At 37.7% G+C, this 27,981-nt stretch overlaps 1 protein-coding gene across 2 annotated transcripts in view; it reads right to left on the bottom strand.

Annotated features, from left to right (window-relative positions):
• FAM81B (family with sequence similarity 81 member B) overlaps positions 1 to 27,981 on the bottom strand; it is a 62,704-nt gene that overhangs the window by 15,649 nt on the left and 19,074 nt on the right. For both annotated transcript variants that reach the window (XM_059175495.1, XM_059175493.1), the window contains exons 5-7: positions 25,250 to 25,368; positions 16,881 to 17,010; positions 6,632 to 6,738 (exon numbers count right to left, since the gene is read on the bottom strand). In XM_059175495.1, coding sequence (XP_059031478.1) covers positions 6,632 to 6,738; positions 16,881 to 17,010; positions 25,250 to 25,368 — 356 coding nt within the window. The remainder of the gene's footprint in view (positions 1 to 6,631; positions 6,739 to 16,880; positions 17,011 to 25,249; positions 25,369 to 27,981) is intronic.

The raw sequence follows: 27,981 nt of genomic DNA, 5'->3' as shown, positions 1-27,981 counted from the left end.
CATGATTTCCAAACACCTATGCTGCTGGCCAACAGCTGAAGCAGCTCAGACAAATATGGTTCCCAACTGATACATGGACAACCTCATTTTAGCCAACTGTTTCCTATGTCTGGAACAGTCTTAGAACGTACAGTGGCTCTTGCCCTCATTTCATTCAGATTTCTATTCAAGCACCACTTACCATCTTAGCATAGGACTTAAAAAATTTTTTTTTAAATTTCTTTATAAACATATAATGTATTATTAGCCCCAGGCGTACAGGTCTGTGAATCGCCAGGTTTACACACTTCACAGCACTCACCATAGCACATACCCTCCCCAATGTCCATAATCCCACCCCCTTCTCCCAACCTCCCTCCCCCCAGCAACTCTCAGTTTGTTTTGTGACATTAAGAGTCTCTTATGGTTTGTCTCCCTCCTGATGCCATCTTGTTTCATTTATTTTTTTCCTACTCCCCAAACCCCCCACGTTGCATCTTCACTTCCTCATATCAGGGAGATCATATGATAGTTGTCTTTCTCTGATTGACTTATTTCACTAAGCATAATACCCTCTAGTTCCATCACATCGAGCATAGGACTTTTTTTAAACCGCACTTAAAAAAAAACAAAAGCTTTCATTTTCCCCATCTGACTCTCCCTATTCCTTTAGCATACTTGTTTTCTCCAAAATGCTTATCACCATTTGTGATATGTATGTATGTATGTATGTGTGTGTGTATGTATATTATATATATATGTAATTTGTGTGCTGTCTGCTTCACTAGAACCTAAGCTCCACGAAAGCATTTTGCTTTGTTCACGGCCATGAACAATGGTTGGAATGTAGGTGCTCAATGAATAGTTGAATAAATGGATAAATGATTCATTCCTTCTCATTTGATACCTTTTACTAGGGCTGTTCACAAATAATAATTTGTACACTTGCCAAGATATTTCAAGATCTGATCTTCAGTTTTCATCTTCCCTTTCCTATCTCTGGTGGAAATAGTAATTAAGGGTGATGGTTAGAAGGACAGTAAATCCCCAGAAAATCAAGGGGTAGCTTTGCAGTTGGGAATCCAGACTTCACTGTTCAGCTGTACTGTGTATATGAATGTGAGCTTTTACTCTCATTACTGATAAAGTATTAACATCCCTCTGAACACCAGGGAACCATTAAACGTGCCCAAGTAATATCTTTAGAAGTGCATATCAGTAATTAGAATTCTGAAATTAAAATAAAGTCATAAAGAATGAGTTACTACTTATGTTCATTTTACTCCAAGGTTTTGCCTGTAGTTGGAGACTCACTTTTCTGGTAAGCATCAAAAGTCAGACTCTGGGTAGTTTATGAAAATGTGAAAGCATTTTTTAAAAATCATTCTCTTTGAAGGAGAAAAAGGATTAGGTAAAATAAAGATTTATATAAATCTCTTTCTTTCCTTATTCTTTCCCCTAACACAATGGATGTGATCTTCCAGGAAAGAATTACTTTTCTATGAATTACAGAATTTACAGTTAAAACCTCAATGGGACAAATTTATCTTGGATGACATTCACATTTTAGTTCCTAGATCCTCTATTCCAATAGTTATGGTTGTATTTCTATCAGATCCAGGTAGACATAGATAGGAAGATAGGGAGGGAGAAAAGTAGGGAGATGTATGGATGGAGAGATAGCTTTTTTTTTTTTCCTTTTTCAAAAAACACAAAAATTATAGCCAGAGACCTTGCTAGGATAATGTGAGATACAGGTTTTACAAAATTTTTATATTGGTGGAATCAAGTTAATATACATACTAAGGACAATAACAAGGGAGAAAGTTACTAAGGGTAAAATGAAATGTAATAGGGATCTATAGACATAGCAGATAGCTATGCTGGATTTGAATGGTGAGGGAGAGTGTAGGGCTTGCAACAATCATCCTAGTGATCACTGTGGTTCTGGTAGACATACATGAATGAGGACATAGCCCTATTCTGGGCCTTTTTTTTTTTTTTTTTTTTTAACCACTTCACTTATGTCTCAAATTCATTGTCTTGCATTCAATAAGTGATTGAACTTTTCTGGAAGACATGAAAAATTTAAATTCTTGGACGCTCTTACGATGAACAGACTCTCAAGAATTCAGATAATGGCTTTAACAAACTCAGTCTTCAGAGACTGAATCTAAGATTTTAAATTTCACATTTAGAAAAAAGAAAGGAATTCCAAGAAACATTTTTTTTTCCTTACTAAATGTTTACGTATATACTTAAACTAATTTGTTCTTTAGGTCCTGTGGTTCCTAATTAGGGACACTAATAAAGAGCAACTCGAACTCCATGCTGATAGGAAGACTTCTGTTTATCATTCCATGTTGTACTAGAGCTTAAATCCCAATACTTTCCTAGCCTCATATCTTCATAGTTTCAAGCAGATGTGATCTTTCCGTTCCCAAAATTTCTGTAGCAATTAGTTTACTACTGGTTGGAATTGGGAGATGGAGGAGTCACAGATCAGCAAAATAACTTGAGATTTGGAGTCAGACACTTTCTAAGTATGTGACTTGGGGTAAATTTTTTAATCTCCATGATTGTATTTCTCTATCACTAAAATGGGAATAAGAGCTGGATGTACTTAACTGTGTTGATCCCTTAGTGATTGGTAGAGATTTATAAATAACAATTAGTGTATTTATTATTTCTGCCTACTGATACACCTCATTGAACATTGTCTTAACTTTTACTTTACCTGTGTTAAGCTTTTCACTTATTTATGGACTTCCCCCCCAACTCTATGTGGCTATGATTTTTGTCCCTGAGTATTCCAAAACACAACTTACATGTTACCAGTCCTCAAAATAGTCATTCATTCATTCACGGGCTTCCATTTGTGCCTGAATGTGCTGTGTGCTGAGAATACAGAGATGGAGGAGACATAACCTTGACTTTCGAATAGTTTGTAATTTAATACCATGGTAGCATTTTTCAAAGCTGTGTGGGGAGATTTGAGTCCATGCATTTGCCTCGTTGATCGAATAATTTTTATTTTCTTATAAATCACTGTCAATGAAACATTGTCAGCAGCAAGAACTATCGAGGGAGTGAATGGAATGTACTTTCCCTGCCAAACCCTTGCTAAAAAACAGCTGTGTTTTATGATGACTCAGACTCTCACTCTATAAGCACTAAGTTGTTGACTGAGGACATGACTTAACTGACCATCTGACTAAGAGCCTTCTGGAAAAAGGAGGCTCAGTGCAGGGGTTCAGATGAAAGAGCCAGTACGTCTCCTTTGTCAGTTCTAGTGATCAGTGCCGAAGGGCCAGGAAATCACTAAAAAACCACAGACAGTATTGGGGCTTTAATGTTCTACATAAGATATATGTTTAATTGACCGTTAAACTTGAAATCGTTTAAGTTTTTAACTGGTAAAGTTGTTCAATTAAACATACTTTTGAGTGTCATTCAAATGCTTTTATTTCCTTTATTTAGAGATAGTTGTTTCTTAAAAAAAAAAAAAAAAAAAAAAAAGCAGGGTGCCTGTGTGGCTCAGTGGGTTAGGCCGCTGCCTTCAGCTCAGGTCATGATCTCAGGGTCCTGGGATCGAGCCCCGCATCCGGCTCTCTGCTCAGCAGGAAGCCTGCTTCCCCCTCTCTCTCTGCCTGCCTCTATGCCTACTTGTGATCTCTCTCTGTCAAATAAATAAATAAATAGTCTTTAAACAAAAAAAAAGCAAATATTCTACCTCCTTCGCTTTAATTTGAGATATTCTCTGAATGGAAAAGAGAAAAAAACAAAACCCTACCCACCTTACTTTCCCTTTGAGGAAAATACATTTGCAATACATATCTCAGTCAAAGGGTTAATATCCCTAACTTGACGGAATCCTACAAATGATAAGAAAATGATGAAAACCACAATACAAACTGACAAATGATAAAATGGGCAATTCACAGAAAAGGAAATTCAAATGATGAAGGGAATGCAAAGGAAAACAAGAGATGCAGTCTTCATCCTTTAATTGGCAAGTATTAACAAAAAAATCCAGTATTGGTAAGAATGTAGAGAAAGGTCTTTTAATATATTGCTGTTGGAAGTGTGAATGCTACATTAAAAAAAGAAATTTATAAACATTAATAAATAAGCTCTTTAACATAAGAATCTTGCCTGAAGAAATAAAAACATCTACACTTAAGAATATTTAAGGATATATATATATATAAATTGACAGCATCATTGTTATGATGTCAATTCTAAGTGAATAAAATGTTAAATGTATTTTTACCACAAAGGAATATTTCTTGCATCCTTAAAAACTTTTTAACATTTCTTTCAGGCACGATTTTCAGAGAAGAGAGATAAAAATAAATATATATATATATACATATATATATATTTTATATATATATATAAATTTGGTATAGACATATATATATATCTATACAAAAATTTTTTGGTTTGTGGTAGCTGGAAACTGGAAAGAATCTATACATCAATAGGATAAATGATTGAATTAATTATAGGACATCTATAAGTTTAAATATTATTCAACTATTAAAAATAGCTTTAAAATAATATTCACTGATCTGGAGAGATAATCAAGATCTACTGTAAAAAGCAAATTATTGAGGAATGTGACTAGGATGTATTTTTAAAAGCCATGCTCTATGTATACATATATGATTTGTGTAATATATATAAACATCCTTTTTCTGTTATATCTATATATCAACAAGGAGGAAAGTAAGGAAGGACACTCCTTGGTGTTAACACTGGTTACATTAGGAAGCTGAGATGAAAAGCTTTTTTTTCCCCATCTTTGCTTTATTTTGTTAATTTTAATTTTAAAAAAATTGATGAAGATTTAACTAGAAATGAGTCAGTTGTGTATTTAAATGAGTTATTAGAGCTCACAGGTATTTGTGGAAAATTTTGGTTTATAAATTCAGCATTACCTACTCTAATGAAATTTTTAGACTTTATTATTTCAAGTGAGAAAACGATTCAAGTTTATATTATTACAAAAGTGTCCAGATTCATATTTAACTATATAGATGACTCAAATATAAGCCAATTTTTCACAGGACTGAAGACGGAAAAGCACACCACACCATCAAAAATGCATTAACCCTGATTCTCAAACCTTTCCTTTTCCTTGATTGGCTGTTTGTTAATATATTTCATTCCTTTAAGCCAGTATTTCATTCCGGATTATAAATCCCTTTTCTCTCCAAGTAAAATCAGTTCTTAAGGTGTACTCCTAGAAACAGTTTTTCTTTTCTACTTCTCCTTTAGACACTTTATTTTATTTTATTTTATTCAATTCTAAGCTAACGGGATTAGATCAAGCACCACACAGATTTTAACTGAGCATCTGCACTGCACTGGAATTTAAGCACTTAGACATGCTTTTTTAGACTGGTATTTTCTTTTTACCCAAGACATTTACTTCTTTGAATTTTAGGGATAACTAGTTTTTCATCAATTTCTAGGACACACCTATTTCCCAATTTAACATCTCTGAAATCGGAAGGTGTCTTGAAAATGATGGTGTGCTATGGTTTAATTGTTACCATCACATTTTAGAGGAAAAAAAAATAACCATATGTCTTATAATTTGTGGCACTTAGATTTAACGAAGTACTGTAAAGATGGGTGAAAATGGAGCAAGCAGAGTATATTCAGAGTCCTGGATTTGACCAAGTCATTAAACCCAGGGGCTGTGGGACAGAGAGGGAAAAGAAAAAGGTGAGAAGGAGCAGTAAGATGGTATCATCCAAGTGACTAGAATTTTCCTCTGCCTGCACCAGGACTTCAGGAAATGGTGGTCACTTAAACAAGAAAGGAGGATTTGGGAATACGGAGGCCAGTAATTGGAATGTTTGTGGAGTCTTGTCTTCTTTACCATCTTTTCTATTGCATAGGGGAAAATTCAGTGAAGAAGGGACAGAGACCAGTCTTAAAAGAGGGAGAATGTAAAGGAGCAAGTAGAGAATCTTAGAAGAAATTTTAGAAGGGAAGCTTGTAAATCCGTTATTTTAAAAGTTATTGGATAGTCTTGTGGAATTGATATATATTCAGTGAAGTGTATTACATTGAGGCATTTTAATATATAACTGATGATAAAATTATTCGATAGGAAAGGTCAGGCTGTATATCAATTCAGTTGTAATATACAAAGAGAATGACAAAATTAATATTCATATTTCCTTTTGTTAGCTTTTAATTTAAATTCCAGTTAGTTAACATACAGTGTAATATTAGTTTCGGGTATACGACACAGACACAGTGATTCCACTCTTCCTTACAACACTCTTCCTTGATCCCTATCACCTGTTTCATCCACCGCCCCACCCACCTCCCCTCCAATCTCCTTTATTGTGAATATTGTATAAATTGCTTTAGTGTAGCCTATTCTCTCTATCAGTTTGTTGCTTTAGGTCTTGACTAGTTTCAAATTCCTGGGATAGGTTCTCATTTTTTTTTCTAATTTTGTATAAACATATAATGTATTTTTAGCCCCAGGGGTACAGGTCTGTGAATCGCCAGGTTTACACACTTCACAGCACTCACCATAGTGGGTTCTCATTTAATGCCAATGCTTTCTTTAGGCAAAACCTTTTGGAATGTACTTAACAGAATTAAAAATCTCCCATTCACTTACTTGAACTCCAAAAGGTTCATTTCATGGCGATGATCTCCCTGGACCATCTTTAAATTTGAGATTTGCTCAGAACTGGAAGCCTCGATCTTTCCTAAGAGCTGCATTACCTAATGAAAGTACAAAAGGGAGTTTGTGTGTGTGTGTGAACAAAATCACTAGCACTTACATTAATTATATTTTATTCCTTAAAGAGCCAAGAAACAGACTTGAGCCTAAAGCATATTTGCATCTGAAAATGATTTTTCCTAAAGGAACGATTCAATAGTTATAGAGCTATCGTCAGGGAAAGAATTATAGGGAAGCATTCCATTTTGTTGTCTCTAATATTCTTCTTAGTAGGCTACCTAATGATCTAACAAAAATGAAAAAAAAATAGAATTGATATTTGTTTATCATTTTGTTAATTTTAATGATTTCTTTTCTTTTTCCCCAATTATAGTATAAGTCGATATATATCTTCTATCACCATTTTAGCCTTAGTGCCTATTAGGTGGCCAATGGTAAATATTCACCAAATTCTTATTGAATAAATGCTGAAATGCACCATTAATTAGACTCTGAGGGAAATGCACGAGTGGCCTAAGACTAGGCTTCAGGAATTCCTAGGGAGCAGTCTGACATGACAGCAAGTGAATTCCAAGAGAAATGACTTTAGGGCATATAAAGATAGGGAAAACAAGTTCCATTTCTGGAAGTTAAGAGAGGAGTGTCATCCACACAGCCGGAAACACTGAGGAAGTTCTTCAGGTGAAAGGACTGGATTGGAAAAGAGAACAGAGCTGCAGCACGTAATCGCTCCTACAGTAATCACTGTCCAGGGGGATGAAACAATTCAATGGGCTTTGGCCAAACAGAATTCAACTCTGACACAGTCAGTCGCGTGGAGGAGAGTGTGCCGTTAACAAAATCTAAGTTCCCAAAGAGGTGAATGACAGAAGAGTTTGAACAGATAAATGTTGGGTGGGCATCCAGTTGCCTGTGAATGGCTATTTATAAGAGATACACTTAAAACGGGCTATTGAGAGGAGGTATACTTCAAGGCAGAATTGTTAACAATAAAATATTAGGCAAATATATCCCTGGCAAAAGCAAAGGAAAAGAAAGCTGGCAGAACAATATTGTTAGACAAAATATTATTCAAGGCAAAATGTGTTAAATGGGACAAAGGTGGTCATTTTTGCAGATGACTAGAATCCCCAGTGAAAAGAGTTTTGAACCTTTATTTATGTTATATTTTGAATTACAAAGATAAACTGAGATGTTACATTAATGATTTTAAATGACTTCTCTTTGACCCATAAAAGTCAATTAAGTAAAATATAAAGAGAGATATGGGAAGACATGAAAAATATGGTTTATTTAGAAGATTTATATACCAAGCAATCTAACTTGCAAACAGCAAGAAACGCTCGTTCTTTCCCAGTGCCCAGTGAGCATTTGTAACAACTAAGCACACATGTGACTATGAAGAACTCCAAGTAGGGGCGTCTGGGTGGCTCTGTCAGTTAAGCGTCAGACTCTTGATTTCAGCTCAGGTCACCATCTCAGTCAGGCACGAGATCAAGCCTCAAGAGCTCTCTTTCTCTCTCTGCCTCCCACCCCCCAAAAACAAACAAAGAAAACCCTCAAATTATTCCACAAAGCAAGGAAAAGCCCTTCACGAAAACTAAAAATTAACAGGAAAAGTGTAAAGACACAAAAACCTAACCATTTGAGTGAGGTAACCTCTCTTAATTCTGTTGTTCAATTCCAGTGTTTTACATGGAAATTTGCCTCTCAGATCTACTCAGAGGAATATAACTGGCTAAGGGCCCTGACGGCTATGTTTAAAATGTATAAGCATATGTGGATACTGTGCTTCCCATTGGCTGCTCCCAGCCAGTGTCTTAATAGTTTACTTTGATGAGTGACTTTGGTTCAAAGAGCTGGATGAAACTAATAGAATGTCTGTCTCAGACCTTCCTTTTCTGTCTTTTCCACAGGAGTCAGACCTATTTGTAATCTGATGACTTTCTCTATCTTTTCTAGGAGCCTCCTCATTTTCCTTCAAAAATATTCACCCTCAATTAATCTCTTCTCTCTCTCTCTCTCTCTTTTTAAAGATTTTTTAAACATTTGTTTTAGAGAGAGTGTGCACGAGCTGTGGGAGGGGGGACAGAAAGAGATTCTTCACTCAGCTTCCCCACCGAGTGCAGAGCCCACTGTGGGGCTCTATTCCATGATCTATGAGATCATGACCTAAGCAGAAGCCAAGAGTTGAACACATAAGTGTCTGTGCAACCCAGGCACCCCCTCTCTCCCAGTTAATCTCTTGCATATCAGTTGCAAATCAGTTCCTTAATGGAATTTGCTTCTCCAAGGACTAACCCTAGTGTCAAAGAATAAATCTACTCAGTAATTACAATTCACTTAGGAAAGGATAATAACATTATATATCGACAGGACACAGCCACATCTATGATCAGAGGTAAATTTGTGGCATTAAATGTTTCCATAATTATATAAGACAGAATAAATCTATATAAACGAATCATTCATTTCACAAGGTTGAAAAGAATAACAAACCTAATCAAGGGAAAGCAGAATGAAGAAACTGTCAAATTGTAATAGATGGGATGGCTCCTTTAAGATGTCCACGCCTTAATCCCGGGAACCTGTGAATATGATATGTTAGATGGCCAAAGGGATTGGCAGCTATAATTAAGGTTACAGACCTTGAAATAGGGAGATTATTCTGTTTTATCCAAGTGGGCCCAATTTAATCACGTGAGCCTCTAAAAGCAGAGAACTTTCTCTAGCTAGAGTCAGAGTCAGACTTGAAGTCAGACTTGAAGCCTGACATGGTCTTATCCTGTTCCTGGAGAGAGGCCACATGGAAAACATGAGAAAGAAGGCTGGCAGCTGGGGGAATGTCAGTCTCAAATTGACAGCAGCAAGAACCCCTGTAGCACGACTGCAAGAAACTGAATTTGGCCAAAAGCTTGAATGAGTCTGGAAGAGGACTAATTCCCAGCATCACCTCAAAGGAACACAGCTGTACTAATATCCTGATTTCTGTCTTGTGGAACCTTAAGTAGGGAGTCTAGCCTTGACCTGCAGAAACTATAAGATTTCATATATATATATATATATATATATATATATATATATACCACTAAGTGTGTGGTAGTTTGTTACGATGGCAGTAGAGAACTAATACACAGATATTAAAAATTTATGAGCAAGAAAAAATATAGGTTTGATATGTGAATCCAAGAGTTGCTTCTTTGAAAAGGTAAGAGGCAAAGTTTCTCTCAGTCTAAATGTAAAGAAAATATATGAACACTAAAATTGGGAATAAGAAAAGATAGAGTAGTTATAAGTATGAACCAATTAATAGAGTGAATATATTCACAAAGCTGAAATTATAGATAAAGTGGAAGCCAAATAATTATAGATTTTAATTCATCTCTCACAATCCAAGACAGAAGAAAAGACCAAGAAAATAAGTAGGAATACAAAGACCAATCAAAAGGTTTGAGTTTGTTGATTTAAGCAATTTTTTAGACACTAACTGTACGTTTTCCTTAAAAATACAGGACATATTCTTTTTAGAATATGTGCAAAATTTTACTATCCAGCCACCAAATAAAGCCCGTAAGATATTCCAAAAATAGGGGCACCTGGATGGCTCAGTGGGTTAAGCCTCTGCCTTTGGCTCGGGTCATGATCTCAGGGTCCTGGGATGGAGCCCCACATCGGGCTCTCGGCTCAGCAAGGAGCCTGCTTCCCTCTGTGTCTCTGCCTGCCTCTCTGCCTGCTTGTGATGTCTCTCTCTCTCTCTCTCTCTGTGTCAAATAAATAAAAATTTTAAAAATACTATAGAAAAATTCCAAAAATAGAAACTGGCATATACAATAAAACTTTCAATTACGGTGAGATAAAACTTAAAATGAATACCAGGACAATAGAAAATCCTTAACTCAGTGACGCCAACAACCCCTCTTAAGCTGTTCAGTCAAAGGAAGAATTCAATATACAACTGCAGAATTTCTAGGAAACAATAATGAGAACACAATATCAACCCTACAGAATACAGGGAAGTAGATGAATGCTCAGGGAAAATTCATAGTCAAAGCGCTTACATCAGTAAAACAAAAACTACAAATATATGTGGTTCAAAAAGTTAGAAAATGAGCAGCAAAAGAAATCACAAGAAAAGGAAAAAGATAAAGCCAAAAGCTTAAATTGTTGAGAATACATGAAAAACAAAAGAGAAGCAGAACTTAAAAATACATAAAAAGACTGGCTCATTGGAAAGCAATCAATATCGTTAAGATACCACTAACCTAACTAATCAAAGTGGGGGAGAAAAAGCTCAAATAAAATGGCAAAGAGGAAAAAATACAAAAGCAGGAAAAATTAAAACAATCCTATGGGGGTGCCTGGGTGGCTCAGTGGGTTAAAGCCTCTGCCTTCGGCTCAGGTCATGATCCCAGGGTCCTGGGATCGAGCCCCGCATCAGGCTTTCTGCTCAGTGGGGAGCCTGCTTCCCCCCCTCTCTCTGCCTGCCTCTCTGCCTACTTGTGATCTCTGTCTGTCAAATAAATAAATAAAATCTTAAAAAAAAAATCCAACGAGTATTTTGCATAATTTTATGGAAATTAATTTCAAACTCTGAATGAAAAGCATACTTTTCCGCAAGATCCTTGAAGAGAGGGCGCCTTTAAACAGACCAATTTCCACAGAAAAAACTGAGCAAAGCTATGAAAGGTCTTTCCTTCCCACTAAATCAGTAGGCCCATAAGGCTTCAGAGGCAAAACTACCAAATTTTTAAAGAATAGATCATTGCAATGCTCTTTAAACTATTTCAGAGCATAGAAAAAGAAGGGAAACTTCCAAATTATTTGTATGAAGTGAGCGAAACATCGATTCTATAATCTGAAAGAGTTTGCACAAAAAGACTCATCTTGTTTATAAACATTGATGAGAACTTCTCAAATAAAAGATCAGCAAACGATATCCAGCAGCACAACTTAAAAAAAAAAATCAAGTGCAATTTATTTTTTAGAACAAGAATTGTTTAATAAGAAATATGTTAATCCAAATAATTATGCTAGGATAGTTTAAGAGAAAACTCACATGATTATCTCCACAATGCTGAAAAGGCATTTGCCTAATTCATAATCACTCTTAATTAAAAACAAAAACTCAATAAAATAGGAATAGTTGTGCATCAAACATGTTTATTGAGGAAACATATCTCTCACCATGAGGGAAGCAGGGGGTATTTCTGTTAACGTCAGGAACAAGAGCAGGATGACCACTGTCCCGATGCCACTATTTAATATCACACTGGAGTTATTAAAACAGTTAGAACATGGAGAGAAATTATGTGTGTGAAAAATGGGAAAAGACGAGTAAACTTATTACTGAAAAATCTTATGATTGTGTGCCTGGAAAACAGCAACAGCAACAAACTGAAAAATTTCTTCAATCAAGACAAGAATTCGCTAAATTAGTAAAATTTAAAATTAATATCGCCTTCATTATATACAACTAACAACTAGTCAGGAGATATAATGAAACTTCATTACAATAAAGTAAAAAGAAAAAAGATAACAAAATCCCAAAATACACTGAAAATGATGCATGCTTGAGGAAAATCTGAAACCACTCCTAAAAGATGTAAAAGCAAACTTGCACAAATAAGAAGCATGCTGTGTTCTCGGATAAAATACTCAGCATTATCACTCTTTCAATTCTAAAGATTTTTTTTATTTAAGAGAGAGAAAGAGCACAAGCAGCAGGAGTGCACAAGCAGGAGCAGAGGCAGAGGGAGAAGCAGGCTACCTGAAGAGCAGGGAGCCCAAGGTGGGGCTCAATCCCAGGACCCTGGGATCATGACAGCCCAAAGCAGATGCTGAACTGGCTGAGCCACCCAGATGCCCCTACTTTGTCAATTCTAAACTGATAAATTCAACATGATTTTAATAAAAAATTAAAATTGAGTTTGTTGATTTATTTGCTGGGACTAGACAGACTGATTTTAAAATCATATGTGAAAAGAAACAGTTATCACCAGGAAAAAGGAGAAAAGAAAGCAATGAAAGGGACTCACTGTACCAGGTATTGAAAGTTTGGGGGCACCTGGGTGGTTCTGTTGGGTTAGCATCAGATTCATTGTTTCTGCTCAGATCATGATCTCATGGGTCCTGAGACTGAGCCCTGCATCAGACTCTGTTCTCAGCAGGGAGACTGTCTCCTTCCGCCCTCCCCACCCCCTCACACAAACCCTCTCTCTCTCCCCTTCTCTCTCTGAAATGAAGAAATAAATTTTAAAAAATTAAAGTACTACAAGGCCTCAATGATTAAAATAATAATTAAGACACATTATTAGAAAAAAACTCCAAATGGATCAAGAATTTAAATATAAATAGTAAAGCCATGAAAGTGCCAGAAGAAAGTATGAGTAATTCAGGCCTTTGTATGGGGATTTTCTTTCTAAGTGTTACTTAAAAGGAGCCACAAAAGAAAAGACTGATACATTTAGCTACAAATAGAGAACATAAGCGTGCCAGAAGTCAAAAGACAGATGACAACCTGGGAAGATATATTCACAGATCGTATTATAAAGAAGGGCTCATCTCCTTAATATATAAAGAACTCCTAGACATTGAGAAGAAAAAGAAAGAGAGACCAATAAGGAAATGGATAAAAGAAAGGAATGGATAGCTCACCGAATAAGAGATACAAATAACTCTTCAAGATATGAGCCTCATTCACAATAAGAAAGACTAAATGAAACACAGAGACCGTGGCCATCTTTTTCCTATAAGAACAGTCAAATTCAAAAAACACCACTCAAAAAGCTCCCCAATGGGGACCTTTTACATATTTTTACATATTTTTGGCGTCTGTGTAGTATGGTCAAAGCTCCACAGAGAGCAAGAACTTTCAAAATAGCAACACTGTACTTTGACCCAGCAATCACACTTCTGGGTGTTGGGATCCTACAAACATATGTACACACACACACACACACACACACACACACACACAATAACGTAAGTGCAAGGTTATACACTGCAACATTGATTTTAAAGAGAGAAATATTAAAAATAGCCCAAATGTCCATCTGTGAGAGATTGGTTAAATGAGCCACTATACAGACAGGAGGAGTACATTGTAGTAAAAAGGAATGAGGAGGCTCTCCATGTACTAATATGGCTGATCTCCAGGATATATTTGCCTAGTTAGAAAAAATAGGATGAAAGGCTTAAACATGAGACAGGAATCCATCAAAATCCTCAGGGAGAGAATAGGCAGGAACCTCTTCAACCTTGGCTGTAGCAACTTCTTACTAGACATGTTGCCAGAAGCAAGAAACAAAGGCAAAAATGAACTACTGGGACTTCATCAAAATAAGAAACTTCTGCACAGTGAAGAAAACAATCAACAAAACTATAAGGCAGCCTTCGGAATAGAAGAAGATATTTGTAAACGACATATCGGGCAAAGGGTTAGTATCCAAAATCTGTAAAGAACTTATCAAAGCAATGCCCCCCAAACCAAATAATCCAGTTAAGAAATGGGCAGAAGACAAGAATAGATGCTTTTCCAAAGAAGACATCAGGTTGTTAACAGACACATGAGAAGATGCTCCACATCACTCATCATCAGGGAAATACAAATCAAAACCATGACGAGATGCCACTTCACACCTATCAGAATGGCTAACATTAACAACTCAAGAAACAACAGGTGTTGGCAAGGATGCAGGGTAAGGGGAACCCTCTTGCACTGTTGGTGGGAATACAAACTGGTGCGGCCACTCTGGAGAACAATATGAAGGTTTCTCAGAAAGTTTAAAATAGAACTACCTACCCTATGATCCAGGAATTGCACTATCAGGCACTTACCCAAAGGATACAAAATTCAAAGGGAGTACATGCACCCTGGTGTTGATAGCAGCATTACCAACAATAGCTAAACTGTGGAGAGAGCCCAAATGTCCATCAATTAATGAATGGATAAAGATGATGTGGGACACACACACACACACACACACACACACACACACAATGAAATATTACTCAGCCATAAAAAGAATGATATCTAGCCATTTGCAATGATGCGGATGCAGCTAGAGTGTGTTATGCTAAATGAAATAAGTCAGTCAGAGAAAGTCAAATACCATATGATCTCACTCATATGTGGAATTTAAGAAAGAAAACAGAAGAACATATGGGAAGGGAGGGGACGGAGAGAGGGAAGTGAACCATAAGAGAGTCATAACGATAGAGAACAAACTGAGGGTTGATGGAGGGAGGTGGTGGGGGGAGTGGGCTAGATGACTGAAGTGAATTAAGGAGGGCACTTTTTGTGATGATCCCTTGGTGTTGTACGTAAGTGATGAATCACTGAACTCTATTCCAGAAACCGATATTGCACTGTACGTTAACTGAGTAAAATTGGGCATTTAAAAAAAAGATAAAATAGGTGCATAGTAATATATATATAATATGCTGTCTATTTTGTAAAGAGGGGGAAATAAGAATATATTTTCATTTGCTTCTGTCTGCATAAAAGCATACTGAAAGTCTCCCCATCAGCATAATAAAAATGGTTTCAGTGAGGAAATGAAGAATGTGAGAATTGGAGACAGAAGTGGTATGAAAATTCTCAGTGTACACTTTTTTTTTTTTAAAGATTTATTTATCTATTTGAGAGAGAGAGAGTGCTCCAGAGTGGGGGGAGGGGTTGTTGTGAAGAGAGAGGGAGCAGAAGAGAGAGAATCTCAAGCAGACTCATCTCCAGCAGACTCCTTGCTGAGCGTGGAGCTCAATGCAGGGCTCATTCTCACGACCCTGAGATCATGACCTGAGCTGAAATAAAAACTTGGATGCTTAACTGACTGAGCCACCCAGGCGCCCCTGTATTTTCTTATACAGTTTTGGTTTATGAATGATACATATCGTATGTATCACCTTAAAAAAAAAAAACCAACAAAGGATGAACTATAGTCAATGGCACTTTTGAACTGAGATGCAAACTCAGATGCTGAGTAATTATAGATGACTGTATAGCAGAAAATGCTGTAATGTTTCAGTTTGGGGAAATGTATCGACAAAGCACATTAGAAGTCCAAAGAGGTAAACAAGTAAACAAATAAAAACCCAAACCAGAAAACAACCAATATGATGATGTAGGCATTTGTTCATGTCTACAAGGCAACTTGTACAGTTAAATATTCAGTCCTAATAAAAACTAAATGCTAATAAAAACTAATGCAAGTAAGTAGGAATTGATGGATACTTCCTTAATGTGCTTTAACATGTATCAAACCAACAGCCAACTGCAAACAACAAAGATATCTCCTGTATAACCAGAAAGCAGAGAAGCTACCTTCTTAATTTTAGCTCAGGTCATGATTTCAGAGTCCTAATATTGAGCCCCATATTGGGGTCCACACTGAGCATGAAGCTTGCTTAAGATTCTCCCTCTCCCTCTGCCCCTATCCTTGTCCTCGGCTTGCAGGATTTCTCTTGAAGGAAGGAAGGAAGAAAGGAGGGGTGGTAGAGGTAGGAGATGGGACAAAGTAGGACACAGAAGATTTTGCATTAGCTCCTTTAGTTAAGCCATTGACTGGGAAGATGAGAAAGGAGAGGCATTTCAGGCAGAAAAGAACACAGATCATATGGAGGCCATACAATATCTTAGAATGAATTGGGACCTACCTGCTTGTTGTTCAGTATCACTGAGTGTGAGGGGTGAGCCAGGAAAGCTGGGGTGAGCTGCAGAGCTAAGCAGAAGCTAGTATGTAGGTGGCCTTTAAAACCAGGTCAATGAGGGATTTGTATAGTATTTTGTGAGAGACATAGACTACTGTAGGGATGTAAAAACAATCCACTAACATTTAGCTCCTATCTTTAATAATGATAGCTTCCATGAGTAATTGCTTTGCTTATAATCTTTGGTTCTACAATCTTTGAGGAAAACCCAGAGAGTAAGGCAATAAGAGCAACAGGAGAATCAAGAACCATGGGCTTGCAGTGGGCAGCTGTGTTGGAACAAGGCAGCGCTCATTAAATATTTGTTAATTCAACTGACAGTGCTCACGGGGTCTATGCACGAGCTGTCATATTTAAACTCTTTGGAAGAAAAGGGTTCTTTTGAAAAATTACCACTTGACTAGGCATTTTGATAAGCTATAACGATCTTCTGGCAGTAACACATAACGTAAGAGTTCCAAATATTTTCAGTTACCTTCACATCCAAGTTCTTAGAAACAGTTTCTAGGGCAGACATAAAATCTTGAATTGTTTTTTCAGTTTTCCGGTGCTCGTGTCTGATGAAGTGAATGTCTCCAGAAAGCTTCACAATACTGGAGTCACATCTAGCAGCAAGATGAAAATGGGTTGTGAGATCAATGGGCTCAAACATTTTTTTAATACTACAGTAGAGTATGTGCATTGACCTGATGGCAGAAGTTCTAAACTTCTTTGGATGATGAGTTAGTAGATAGAGGAGCAAATGCAGAAGTCTTCCTTTTTCTCTTTTTTCCCTGATGGGAGAAGAACCACTTTGGATAATGATAACATTGATTGAAATCAAAGAACTGTGTGGAAGTAGATGAAGACATTGGGAGAAAATGGGGTGAATTTTAGATTTTCAGTCTGATGTATTAATTTGGTCATAGGAGTTCCAATAGATTTTAATGTTTTGGGAGTACTCCCTGCTGCCTCTGGTGAGGCAAAATTGGAGGTTTTTCCTGTTCTGTATTGCCTTCTGAGTCACACTTTCCTCTATTTAGTCTCTTTTGTTGACTCCAAGATTGTCAATTCTCTTCTGGCTACAGAGTCCCAGGTCGCCATCATCTTCCAACCCATCTTTAGAAAGCAGTTTTCAGGGGTGCCTGGGTGGCTCAGTGGGTTAAAGCCTCTGCCTTTGGCTCGGGTGATGATCTCAGGGTCCTGGGATCGAGCCCCACATCAGGCTCTCTGCTCAGCGGGGAGCCTGCTTCTCTTCTTCTCTTTCTGCCTGCCTCTCTGCCTACTTGTGATCTCTGTCTGTCAAACGAACAAATACCATCTTTAAAAAATAAATAAATAAAAATTAAATGGACATTGGGGAGGGTATGTGCTATGGTGAGTGCTGTGAAGTGGGTAAACATGGCAATTCACAGACCTGTACCCCTGGGGATAAAAATATATGTTTATAAAAAATAAAAAATCATAAAATAAATAAATAAATAAAAATTAAAAACCATTTGCCTCCTCTCGGTGCCAATCAAAACTCCCGTGCCTCGAGGGGTCTCAGTCAAGTGTCGTCTTCCATTAGGACAAAAACAATTCACACTAACATGGGAATAAAGTTTTAGTCCCCCAATTGCATTGGTATCTTGAGGAAGGAACTCCAGTGAAGTGAGGTTGGAGTTGAAGATGAACCATCTTCCCAGCGTGTCAGGGAACCCCACTGCATTATCAGCACTCAAGGCTTCTCCTGGGAGAGGATGGGTTCCATATTGTATTATCCTTTCAATCCACGCATATATGCATGAAAGATAGGATATAGAACGCTGAGAGACTGTGTCTTTTATACAAAGTTATCAGAGATCACTTTGAGGTTTATGATTTTAGAAAATAACTCTTTTGACTGTCCTCAAATAATATTTATTAGGAAGCACATTTTCATGTTGTCATGCTGAGTGCTATAAATACTGTTTGTTTTATAGCTGTCAATATTTTTTAGGATCTGGAAATGGATTTGTTTTTCTTAAGATTTTTGGTGCCAAAGCTGAGACAGAAGTGAGTAAGATGGTAATTTTGCCTGAGAAATCCCTTCAAGAGATATCGGGGGACTGTTGTGGTGGGGGCGGGAGGGGGTGGTGGGGAGAGAATGCTGGGAACAAGAATTAGGAATTAAATCTGATCAAAAATGGGAACGGGCTTGGAAGGCACCAGTGATAGGCAAAAGCCGTTTGGTAGTAGAAAGTGTTGCTGTCAAAACAAGTTCTGTGGGCGGCTAGTTAGGATGATCTTATGTGAATCCACATTAAGATCCCCAAAGATTACACAGAAACAGTGGCTGCTGTCATGGCTCAGGGCCACTCCTCCCCCAAAGTCCTCCCTCCTTATCCGACTGTCAGAGACAACTAGTCTGTGCCTTGTAGCCTAATGGTTAAGAAGTGGTCTCTGGTATCACAATGACCTGGCATTGAATCTGCTACTCTCTAGCTTGATACGTTACTTAAGGATGAAAGGAGCAACAAATAGGATTTAGCCAGAACCTGGCACCGAGGAAGCTCCCCTACCCGATCAACAGCTTTATTTATTCTTTCCTGCCTTCCCACGCAAACACACACACCGCCAACCTGACGCCACACGCTGATTTGTTTTGTCTACCTGGTTGTCTAATGATTCTTTATTCCTGATGTCCAGTCACTTCGACCAGGATATCTTGACTGAATTGTTCTTATAGCAATGTTTCTGGGATTACAGCCTTGATCTACAGGTTCAAATCTCTGTTTTAAGAAAGCTTTCTTCTCTTACACCCATGAACAGTTTTTTCCTGAAGGATCCATTCTTTCTTCTTGAGGAAGTTCCTGTAGGGTTTATGTTGAATAAGTTTTACCTGTCTGCTGTATATATCAATTTTTGATAGTCATTTTTGTATTGAAAAACATTTTCTTTTTGTTTTTTATGGTTTGCTCATGTTTGCTTTTTAAAAAATAAATCAGTATTATTTTTAGTTGTATTTATTCTATTTGGAGGGCTTACAAAGCATATTTAATCTCTATGACATTTCAGGGTTATGTTTGTTTGTTTTTTTTCCTCCACCTTAATCCTGAGCAATTCTTGTTCATCTTCTATCTCGTTCTTTTATGTGATCATCTCTTTTTGGGGGAAGCACTTTTATTTCTTATTTTTTTAAATTATTTTTACTTTATGAAACTAAAACATGTCTATAGTTTAGAAGTCAGTAAAAACTAAAAGGCTAATAACAAACCATAGTGGCTCCTTGCTCTGCTCCTTCCTGCTGCTCTCAGGTCTCCCCAGACACAGGGGCCCCCAGTTTCAGAGGTTCCTGGTGCAGCCAGCTCCTATCCCTTTTGAGAATTCTGTGCTGCAAAAGCACATCATTCTCAGCTTACCACACAGGTTTAAAGTTGGTTTTATTGTGTCTTCTAAGTCAGTTTCCACATGTCTGTCTGTTTTCTAGGTTCCAAGATTTCCATGCTGATATCCTCTGTCTTTGTGGGTATGTTTTAAAGACAAACATTAGGGGCCCCTGGGTAGCTCAGTGGGTTAAAGCCTCTGCCTTCAGCTCAGGTCATGATCCCAGGGTCCTGGGAGCCTGCTTCCCCCTCTCTCTCTCTGCCTGCCTCTCTGCCTGCTTATGATCTCTGTCAAATAAATAAATAAAATATTTAAAAAAAAAGAGTACATGTGACTGTCCATTCAGCAATCTTTTATCTCTTTCTTTTGTTCTTAACTTCTTTGAAACCAGGAGAACCTTTAGTTTGAAGTCGTCCTGTGTTTTTCTGGTTAATTCCTCTCACTGGGGTATGTTTAGCAGTCTTACGTTTCTGTCTGTCTATTGACGGTGGTGGTGGCAATTTTTATGCAGAGCCTAGATTCTTCCTAACTATCACTTCTACATCTTTGAATGATTCTGACCACCTGCAGGTCACCAAGTGTGTGTTTGGTGAGGCCACATCCTTCACATAGGTTTGTGATATGAAATCTGTTATTTCTCTAGTCCTGATTGGGGGTGGGGTGTGGGGGGAAGTGTACATCTTTTCATTTTGTCCTCCAACACTAGACTGGTATATTTCACAGCCTATCATTGAGTCCTAGGATTCTCTGTTGTGACACTATAGGCCTTCTCCAATTCTGCCTGTAGCAGGTCAGTATGTCTCTCAGATGTGACTTTGCAAACACAGAGGTAGGTCCCAGAGATTGCATCCTCAGCTCCACTCCCCTGACACTGTGTTACTGACCTGAATCTCTAAACGGCCATTTGCTCTCTCTCCTATTTCCCATCTGAGCTCCTAGGTAATATTGCTCTGTTCAAATTATTTGGCCTATTAGGACTTTGACTCTTGATTTGGAGCAAATCATTATGTTTAAGGAGAGGACTCCATTCATCCAGACATCACGGTATTTGGTAAGTGGACTTTGTGGTCAGCTGTTGTGGCAACCTCCAAGTTCTATTAAAGTTGGAGTTTTTGTTTCCTTTCCTATGTTTTTAACTGGGTTTAAGTTGTCTCGAGTGAGAGAAGTGACGTGAAAATATTTTTATTCAACTATCCTTAATCAGAAGTTCCTACTCGCACAGGTTTAAAAAGTTGACAATATCCATGATGTGGTTCATGTTCTCCCAAGAATATGACTTTTGCTTTAAGTCACCTACCAACGGAATTTATTATTTTTTCATAAGCAAATCTGTCTTTGAGTCCCAAATCACCAAATGTGGCTGGAAGTTTGGCCTCTCCCTCTGGCTGCGGCTACAGACTGTACATCATAGCCATCCCTATGGGAGTTCTTTACATATTTGCTTTTCCTCATTTGCCCTTGAGACTCTCATCTACCACATAGAGGAGAGGGTATCAAAAGCAGATCAGACAATCTCGAGAACCTCATCTCATCGCAAGTACTTGCTTTTAAACTGCCACTTTCTTTAGAATAGGAAAGAAGTTGCAAGATTCAAAGCACATTGCCGTTATTAAATACTGAGTTTGAATTATTCAACAGTAGAAAGTTTGCTAGGAATTATGTTAGAATAATCAACTTAATCTCAGTTATGCCAAAATCTAATTGGAATGAAGGTCAATATATGTGGAAAGGCAGTCATTAATTCGGTCTCAGCTTGTCCATTTGCCACTTGCTTGGCAAAAGTACACAAAACAGGAGAGGATGGGCGAGTTGAAGTCTCACGGCTTTTAGCCAGGTTCTGTCTCAGATTAACAAATAGATTTAAGAAATTTTCCTAAAAGAAAGATGTTCCAAGGAAAAATAAGACCTTCTCCTAAAATCACTACTTAAGATTCATGGGGAAGATAATTAAGAAATTGAAGAAAAAGATGGAGGACTAGAAGGCCCTTGGTTTCCCCTTCTCCTCCGGATGCACTAAATAAACAGCTTCACACAGATGAAGTACCTCTGAGAAAAATCCAGAAACTAATATAAAGACTACTATGTATCAGGCAACTAAGAAAATACTGAAATGGGTAGGAAAAGCTGAGACACACTCATGCTGTAAACACCTTTCTTGGCACAGGGCCAGCGGGGGGGACCCCTGAAATCCCAGCTTCTCCCTGAGGAGTAACAGGTTTGAACCACACAGCTACTCGAGAGACTGGCTTCCAAATAACCCAATTCTAAGAGCTGATGGGGCTCATTTGCTAGTCCCTTGGGACCATAGAAGACAAAGAGTTAGTTTTAAACAACCACCAAAATTTAAAAATTGACAAAGGATCTGAATAGACATTTATGCAAAGATGACATACAAAAGACCAACAGGTACAATGAGAGGTACTTGACATCACTGATCATCACAAAGCTGCAGATCAAAGCCACAATGAGATGTCATCTTACACCTGTTACAATGGCTATTGTTAAAATAATAAAAAGATAACAGACAGTGACTAGGATGTGGACAAAAGAAAACTCTTGTGTAGTGTTGGTAGGAATGTAAATTGGTACAGCCATTGTAGAAAACAGGATGAAAGTTCTTCAGGAAACTGAAAATAGAACTATTATATCATCCAGCAACCCCTCTTCTGGATATATATCCAAAGGAAATGAAATCAGTACTTGGAAGAAATATCTGAACTCCCACATTCATTGCAGCAATACTCATAATAGCCAAGAAATGGAAACAATCTAAGTGTCTGTTGACAGATGAATCAATAAAGAAATTGTGAGATACACACACACACACACACACACACACACACACACACACACACACATTCTGATTATTACTTAGACTCCAGAAAGGAGACATTGCCATTCGCGAATACATGGATAAAACCAGAGGACATCATGCTAAGTTAATGAAGGTAGATGCAGGAAGAAAAAAAAATACATCATCTCATATAGAATCTGAAAACGTAAAATACATTGAAGCAGAGGGTAGAATGGTGCTTATCCAGGGTGAGGAAGTGGGAGAAATGGGGAAATACTAAGTCAAAGAGTACAAAGTTGCAATTAGGTAGGAAGAATATGCCTAGAGACCTAATATACACTGTGATGACTATCATTAATAATGTTGTGTTGAAGAATAGAAATATATATATATATATATATATATATATATATATATATATATTCCATATAACCTTCTACATTTCAGATGCTCCAGTCACAAACATAAAATGGTAACTATGTGAGGAGAAGGTATATTAATGAGCTTGACTGTAGTAATCATTTTAGTATGCATATATATATATATATCAAATCATCATGTTGTAGACTTTAAATATAAATAGATTTTTATTTTTAAGAAAGGAGACCAAAAAAAATAGAGCAGAGCAGAAAGAGTTGCATATCTTGTTCTTGATATTATTCCATAGTCCTATGTCATAGTTCATTTAAATCTGTTATTTTGTCTTATATGTAAAGCAGGATTTACAGAAATTGAAGAGTAGGATTGTGAGCAGTTTGCAGAAAAAATAAATAGTTGAGGCATCATCAGCACACCACCAAAGGAAACCAAATTCCAAGTTTTTTCAAAACAGATGTTTGGTGTTTATCTTTGCAAAATCATGGCACGTCTAGATCTGATGGTGGGTTTGCTCATGTTTGTTTTATCATCTTATTTCATGACTTACCCAAATATTATAAAATTTCCTTCGTGTATATCAAATATGATATAATGAAATAGAGAAGCTTGTATATTTTATTTTTTTAAGAGATTTTATTTATTTATTTGACACAGAGAGAGAGATCACAAGTAGGCAGAGAGGCAGGCAGAGAGAGAGGGGGAAGCAGGCTCCCTAGTGAGCAGAGAGCCTGATGTGGGACTCAATCCCAGGACCCTGAGATCATGACCTGAGCCAAAGGCAGAGGCTTAACCCACTGAGCCATCCAGGTGCCCCGAGAAGTTTGTATATTTTAGATGTATAAACATATATTTATAAATAATATAATTACATCTCTGTGTGTGTATACATACATAGGTACTATTCCTGTAGATTCTGTTTTCCTAAAGTCTGGTACCTGCTCTGGACTTTCATGGCTAGTGCTTTAGTTTCAGCCCTTGACATTTGGCACCTTGATTACAGCAATAGGCTTCCTTTCATTTTCACACTTTCTTTCTGTACCCCAGCAATTCAACTAATACTAGAATGTCACTAAATATCTCATCTCCTTTCTCACGATCTTCCCATGGTTCCTTATAACCTTCTACATGAAATTCCTATCTCTTACCTTGGCCCACAAGATCCCTCAGCTTTCAATCTGGACCCCCTTTGAGCTTCATCTCCCCATCTCCCATCTCTCTCTAAATGCAAGCCCCAGATACCAAAACTAAAACACACTTCTCACAGGTATCCCCTTAAACCTGTCATAGTAATTCATCTCTCAGTTCTTTTGCATGTATTATTCCTCCTATATGAAGGGCATTTCTCATCCTTCCTTATCTAGCAAACTTCTATAGATCCTTCAAAACTCATCTCAAGTGTCACCTCCTTCAGGAAGACTACCCTATGCCTCAATCTGATTTGGATATTCCCATGGCACCACAGTCTCTCATTGTAGAGTTCATCTCATTCCTTACATTTGGAGCTTGTTTCCCCAGGTAGATCATAAACCTGGGGCCATAGGGAATTGAAAGTGGACCATGTTGCTGAATCCCTGAATCCCAGCATAGCCTGGCATACGACATAGAGCTTAATGCATTTTTTTGTTGTTGTTAAGTCGAACGGATAGATACCCTAAGAGAAGTTTGTCTTGGTATTGATCAACTAATCCTTATTTGGTCATTAACATTGCAGAGCAGATTAACAAAATGGAGGCTGGGTATTCCAAGAGAGAGGAAACAGGAAAGAAGATGTAGTGTTGCAAAGGTGTCTATAGTCAGCCATTCACAGGTGATCTTTTATATGCCTATTAAAGTGGTCCTGCCATTGTCAAGACCCACAGATTTTTGCTAACCTGTGTAGCATTAATTCTTTTGATTCAGAAATAACATTTGAAAGATGTTCCTCAAAATTTTATCCCATTAGGAAGTAAATCCCCTTTGTTAGATTTTTATACGTTATTCTTATATATTTTAAACGTTTGAAGAATTAGAATTTGACACATCTTGGAATTTTGTTTGTGGCTATGAGGGCTGTGTCTTTGTATAAGATGTTGGTATTTGGACAGTCAAGGGCTATAAAGACATATCATCCTTGTCACTTTCAGATGGAACCAAACTGGATGTTGTGTAGAAGGGGTCTCTTATAAAAACCTCAAGTCTCACAGGTGGTGAGAGGCTTTCAAGTTCTACCATACACTTTCTCAATTACCACCTTGTCAGTTTAGCTTCATGTAAAGACATTATCTACTGTCCTACTACATGGAACTTATTTGGGAATGAGAATTCTGTGGGCAAGAACTGACTATCTGCTACATGTTTCTTCTCACCTGGCTACTCTTCCTCGAAGATCTCCAACTCCTTGAATGTGTTTGGTATTTAGCTCCTGTACTGCAAAATTAGTTCCTGTGGCCACCTGGTCTCGAGCTCTTATTTGGTCTTCCAAAACCTGTAAATTTGAGTGAAAATTCCCATTAGTTTCCCATCACACATGGTAAGGAAATAGAGATTAAAGCAGAGGCATTCAAATCGAATGCCTTTTCCTAACTAGGCTGATAGTGTACATGAGTGAGAGAGTCCTACGTCAGAGAGAGAGGCAGTCCCTGCCTTACCTGAGGGAGCAGGGATGGCCTGATCTCAACAGACTGTTGCCAGGAAGGAATAATAGCTCAGTAGTATTTCAACACAAGCCAGAAATCTAGATGTTATGTTAAACATTTAAATTTTTTTAAAAAAAGACTTATTTCAGAAAGAGAGTGAGCACAAGCATGAATGAGGGGAGGGGCAGAGGGAGAGAGAGAGAATTCCAGTGGACTCCTTGCTGAATGTGCAGCCTGATACGGGGCCGATCCCCTGACTCTGAGACTATGACCAGAGCCAAAACTGAGTCAAAAGTTTAACCGACTGAGCCATACAGGCACCCCTAAATCTTTCAATTTTTAAGGATTGACATCTTAGTCAAAATCTTTTATAAACACGATATGGGCCAAATAAAACATATTTCTTGTGCTGTAAAGACCCTGAGTGCCATTTGGCCATGACCGAAATAAAAGTTTTTCCACAAAAACCTATTTCAGAATTGGTGGTAGGTTTGGAAAAAGGGATCTTTATATGGCATCAGGCAATACCTTTTACAGATTGACTCAGAAGCGAAGTAAAGCTAATACAACTAACACAAGCAAAATCACATGGAATGAAACAGATTTATATTCTCAGTTTTTTTAGAGAGCACTAGAGATGGGTGGCTTGAAGTGTGTTCAGATTTTGCCCTTGAGTATCCTTAGTCATGTCTTCAAGTTCTGACATAGAGCTAAGTGTCTTATACTACCAGGTTGGTGGTTCCAAGCATAGTAGTTTAAATTTTTTAAAAACTCATATGTAAGTATTAAGTTAAAAATTTAAAAATAATTCTACTTGTCCATTGACAAAATTTCTATCTTACTTGACATTCAAATTCTAATGTGAAGTGAAGATATATAAAATAATTTGTATTTATTCACAAAAAGTGAGAGGATAAGACAAGATCATGATTTGGGGAAATGTTTTAGTTGCCCTATTTGAATAGGGCCTGAACTATGTTTAAATTTATGTTTATGATTTTTTTTTGAGGAAAAGGAGGATTTTTGTAACAAATGAATGATAGAAATTTTAAAGACCATGTACAGGATCTTTCTCATTTGTAAACTCAGCAGACTGAGAAGACTCAAGAGCAAATAAAATTTTAATTGAAAACATAGAAGTGTCCAGAACACTAGCTAGAGTTTTCTGTTTTTATTTGTTTTTGCATGTGTGTGGGTGTCTTAGTCCATTCAGGCTGCTCTAACAAAATATCACAGACTGGGAAGCTGCTAAAGAACAGGAATTTATTTCTCACAGTTCTGGAGGCTGAAGGTCTAAGGTCAGGGTGCCGGCATGGCTCCCCTCTGGTGAGAGCCCTCTTCTGGGTGGCAGACTGCCTGCCTACTTTTTTTTTTTAATTTATTTTTTATTTATTTTCAGCATAACAGTACTCATTATTTTTGCACTACACCCAGTGCTCCATGCAATCCATGCCCTCTATAATATCCACCACCTGGTACCCCCACCTCCCACCCCCGTCCCTTCAAAACCCTCAGATTGTTTTTCAGAGTCCATAGTCTCTCATGGTTCACCTCCCCTTCCAATTTCCCCCACCTTCCTTCTCCTCTCCATCTCCCCTTGTCCTCCATGCTATTTGTTATGTTCCACAAATAAGTGAAACCATATGATAATTGACTCTCTCTGCTTGACTTATTTCACTCAGCATAATCTCTTCCAGTCCCGCCCATGTTGCTACAAAAGTTGGGTATTCATCCTTTCTGATGGGGGCATAATACTCCATAGTGTATATGGACCACATCTTCCTTATCCATTCGTCCGTTGAAGGGCATCTTGGTTCTTCCCACAGTTTGGTGACCGTGGCCATTGCTGCTATAAACATTGGGGTACAGATGGCCCTTCTTTTCACGACATCTGTATCTTTGGGGTAAATACCCAGGAGTGCAATTGCAGGGTCAGAGGGAAGTTCTATTTTTAATTTCTTGAGGAATCTCCACACTGTTCTCCAAAGAGGCTGCACCAACTTGCATTCCCACCGACAGTGGAAGAGGGTTCCCCTTTCTCCACATCCCCTCCAACACATATTGTTTTCTGTCTTGCTAATTTTGGCCATTCTAACTTGTGTAAGGTGACATCTCAATGTGGTTTTAATTTGAAAAACAAAAATAAAACGAGGGGCATCACATTACCTGATTTCAAGCTTTACTACAAAGCTGTGATCACCAAGACAGCATGGTACTGGCATAAAAACAGACACATAGACCAGTGGAACAGAGTAGAGAGCCCAGATATGGACCGTCAACTCTATGGTCAAATAATCTTCGACAAAACAGGAAAAAATATACAGTAGAAAAAAGACAGTCTCTTCAATAAATGGTGCTGGGAAAACTGGGCAGCTATATGTAGAAGAATGAAACTCGACCATTCTCTTACACCGTACACAAAGATAAACTCAAAATGGATAAAAGACCTCAATGTGAGACAG

This window comes from Mustela lutreola, chromosome 5 (genome assembly GCF_030435805.1).
Source record: "Mustela lutreola isolate mMusLut2 chromosome 5, mMusLut2.pri, whole genome shotgun sequence".
NCBI classification, from domain to species: domain Eukaryota; kingdom Metazoa; phylum Chordata; class Mammalia; order Carnivora; family Mustelidae; genus Mustela; species Mustela lutreola.
This window is presented reverse-complemented; position numbering and strand designations above follow the sequence as displayed.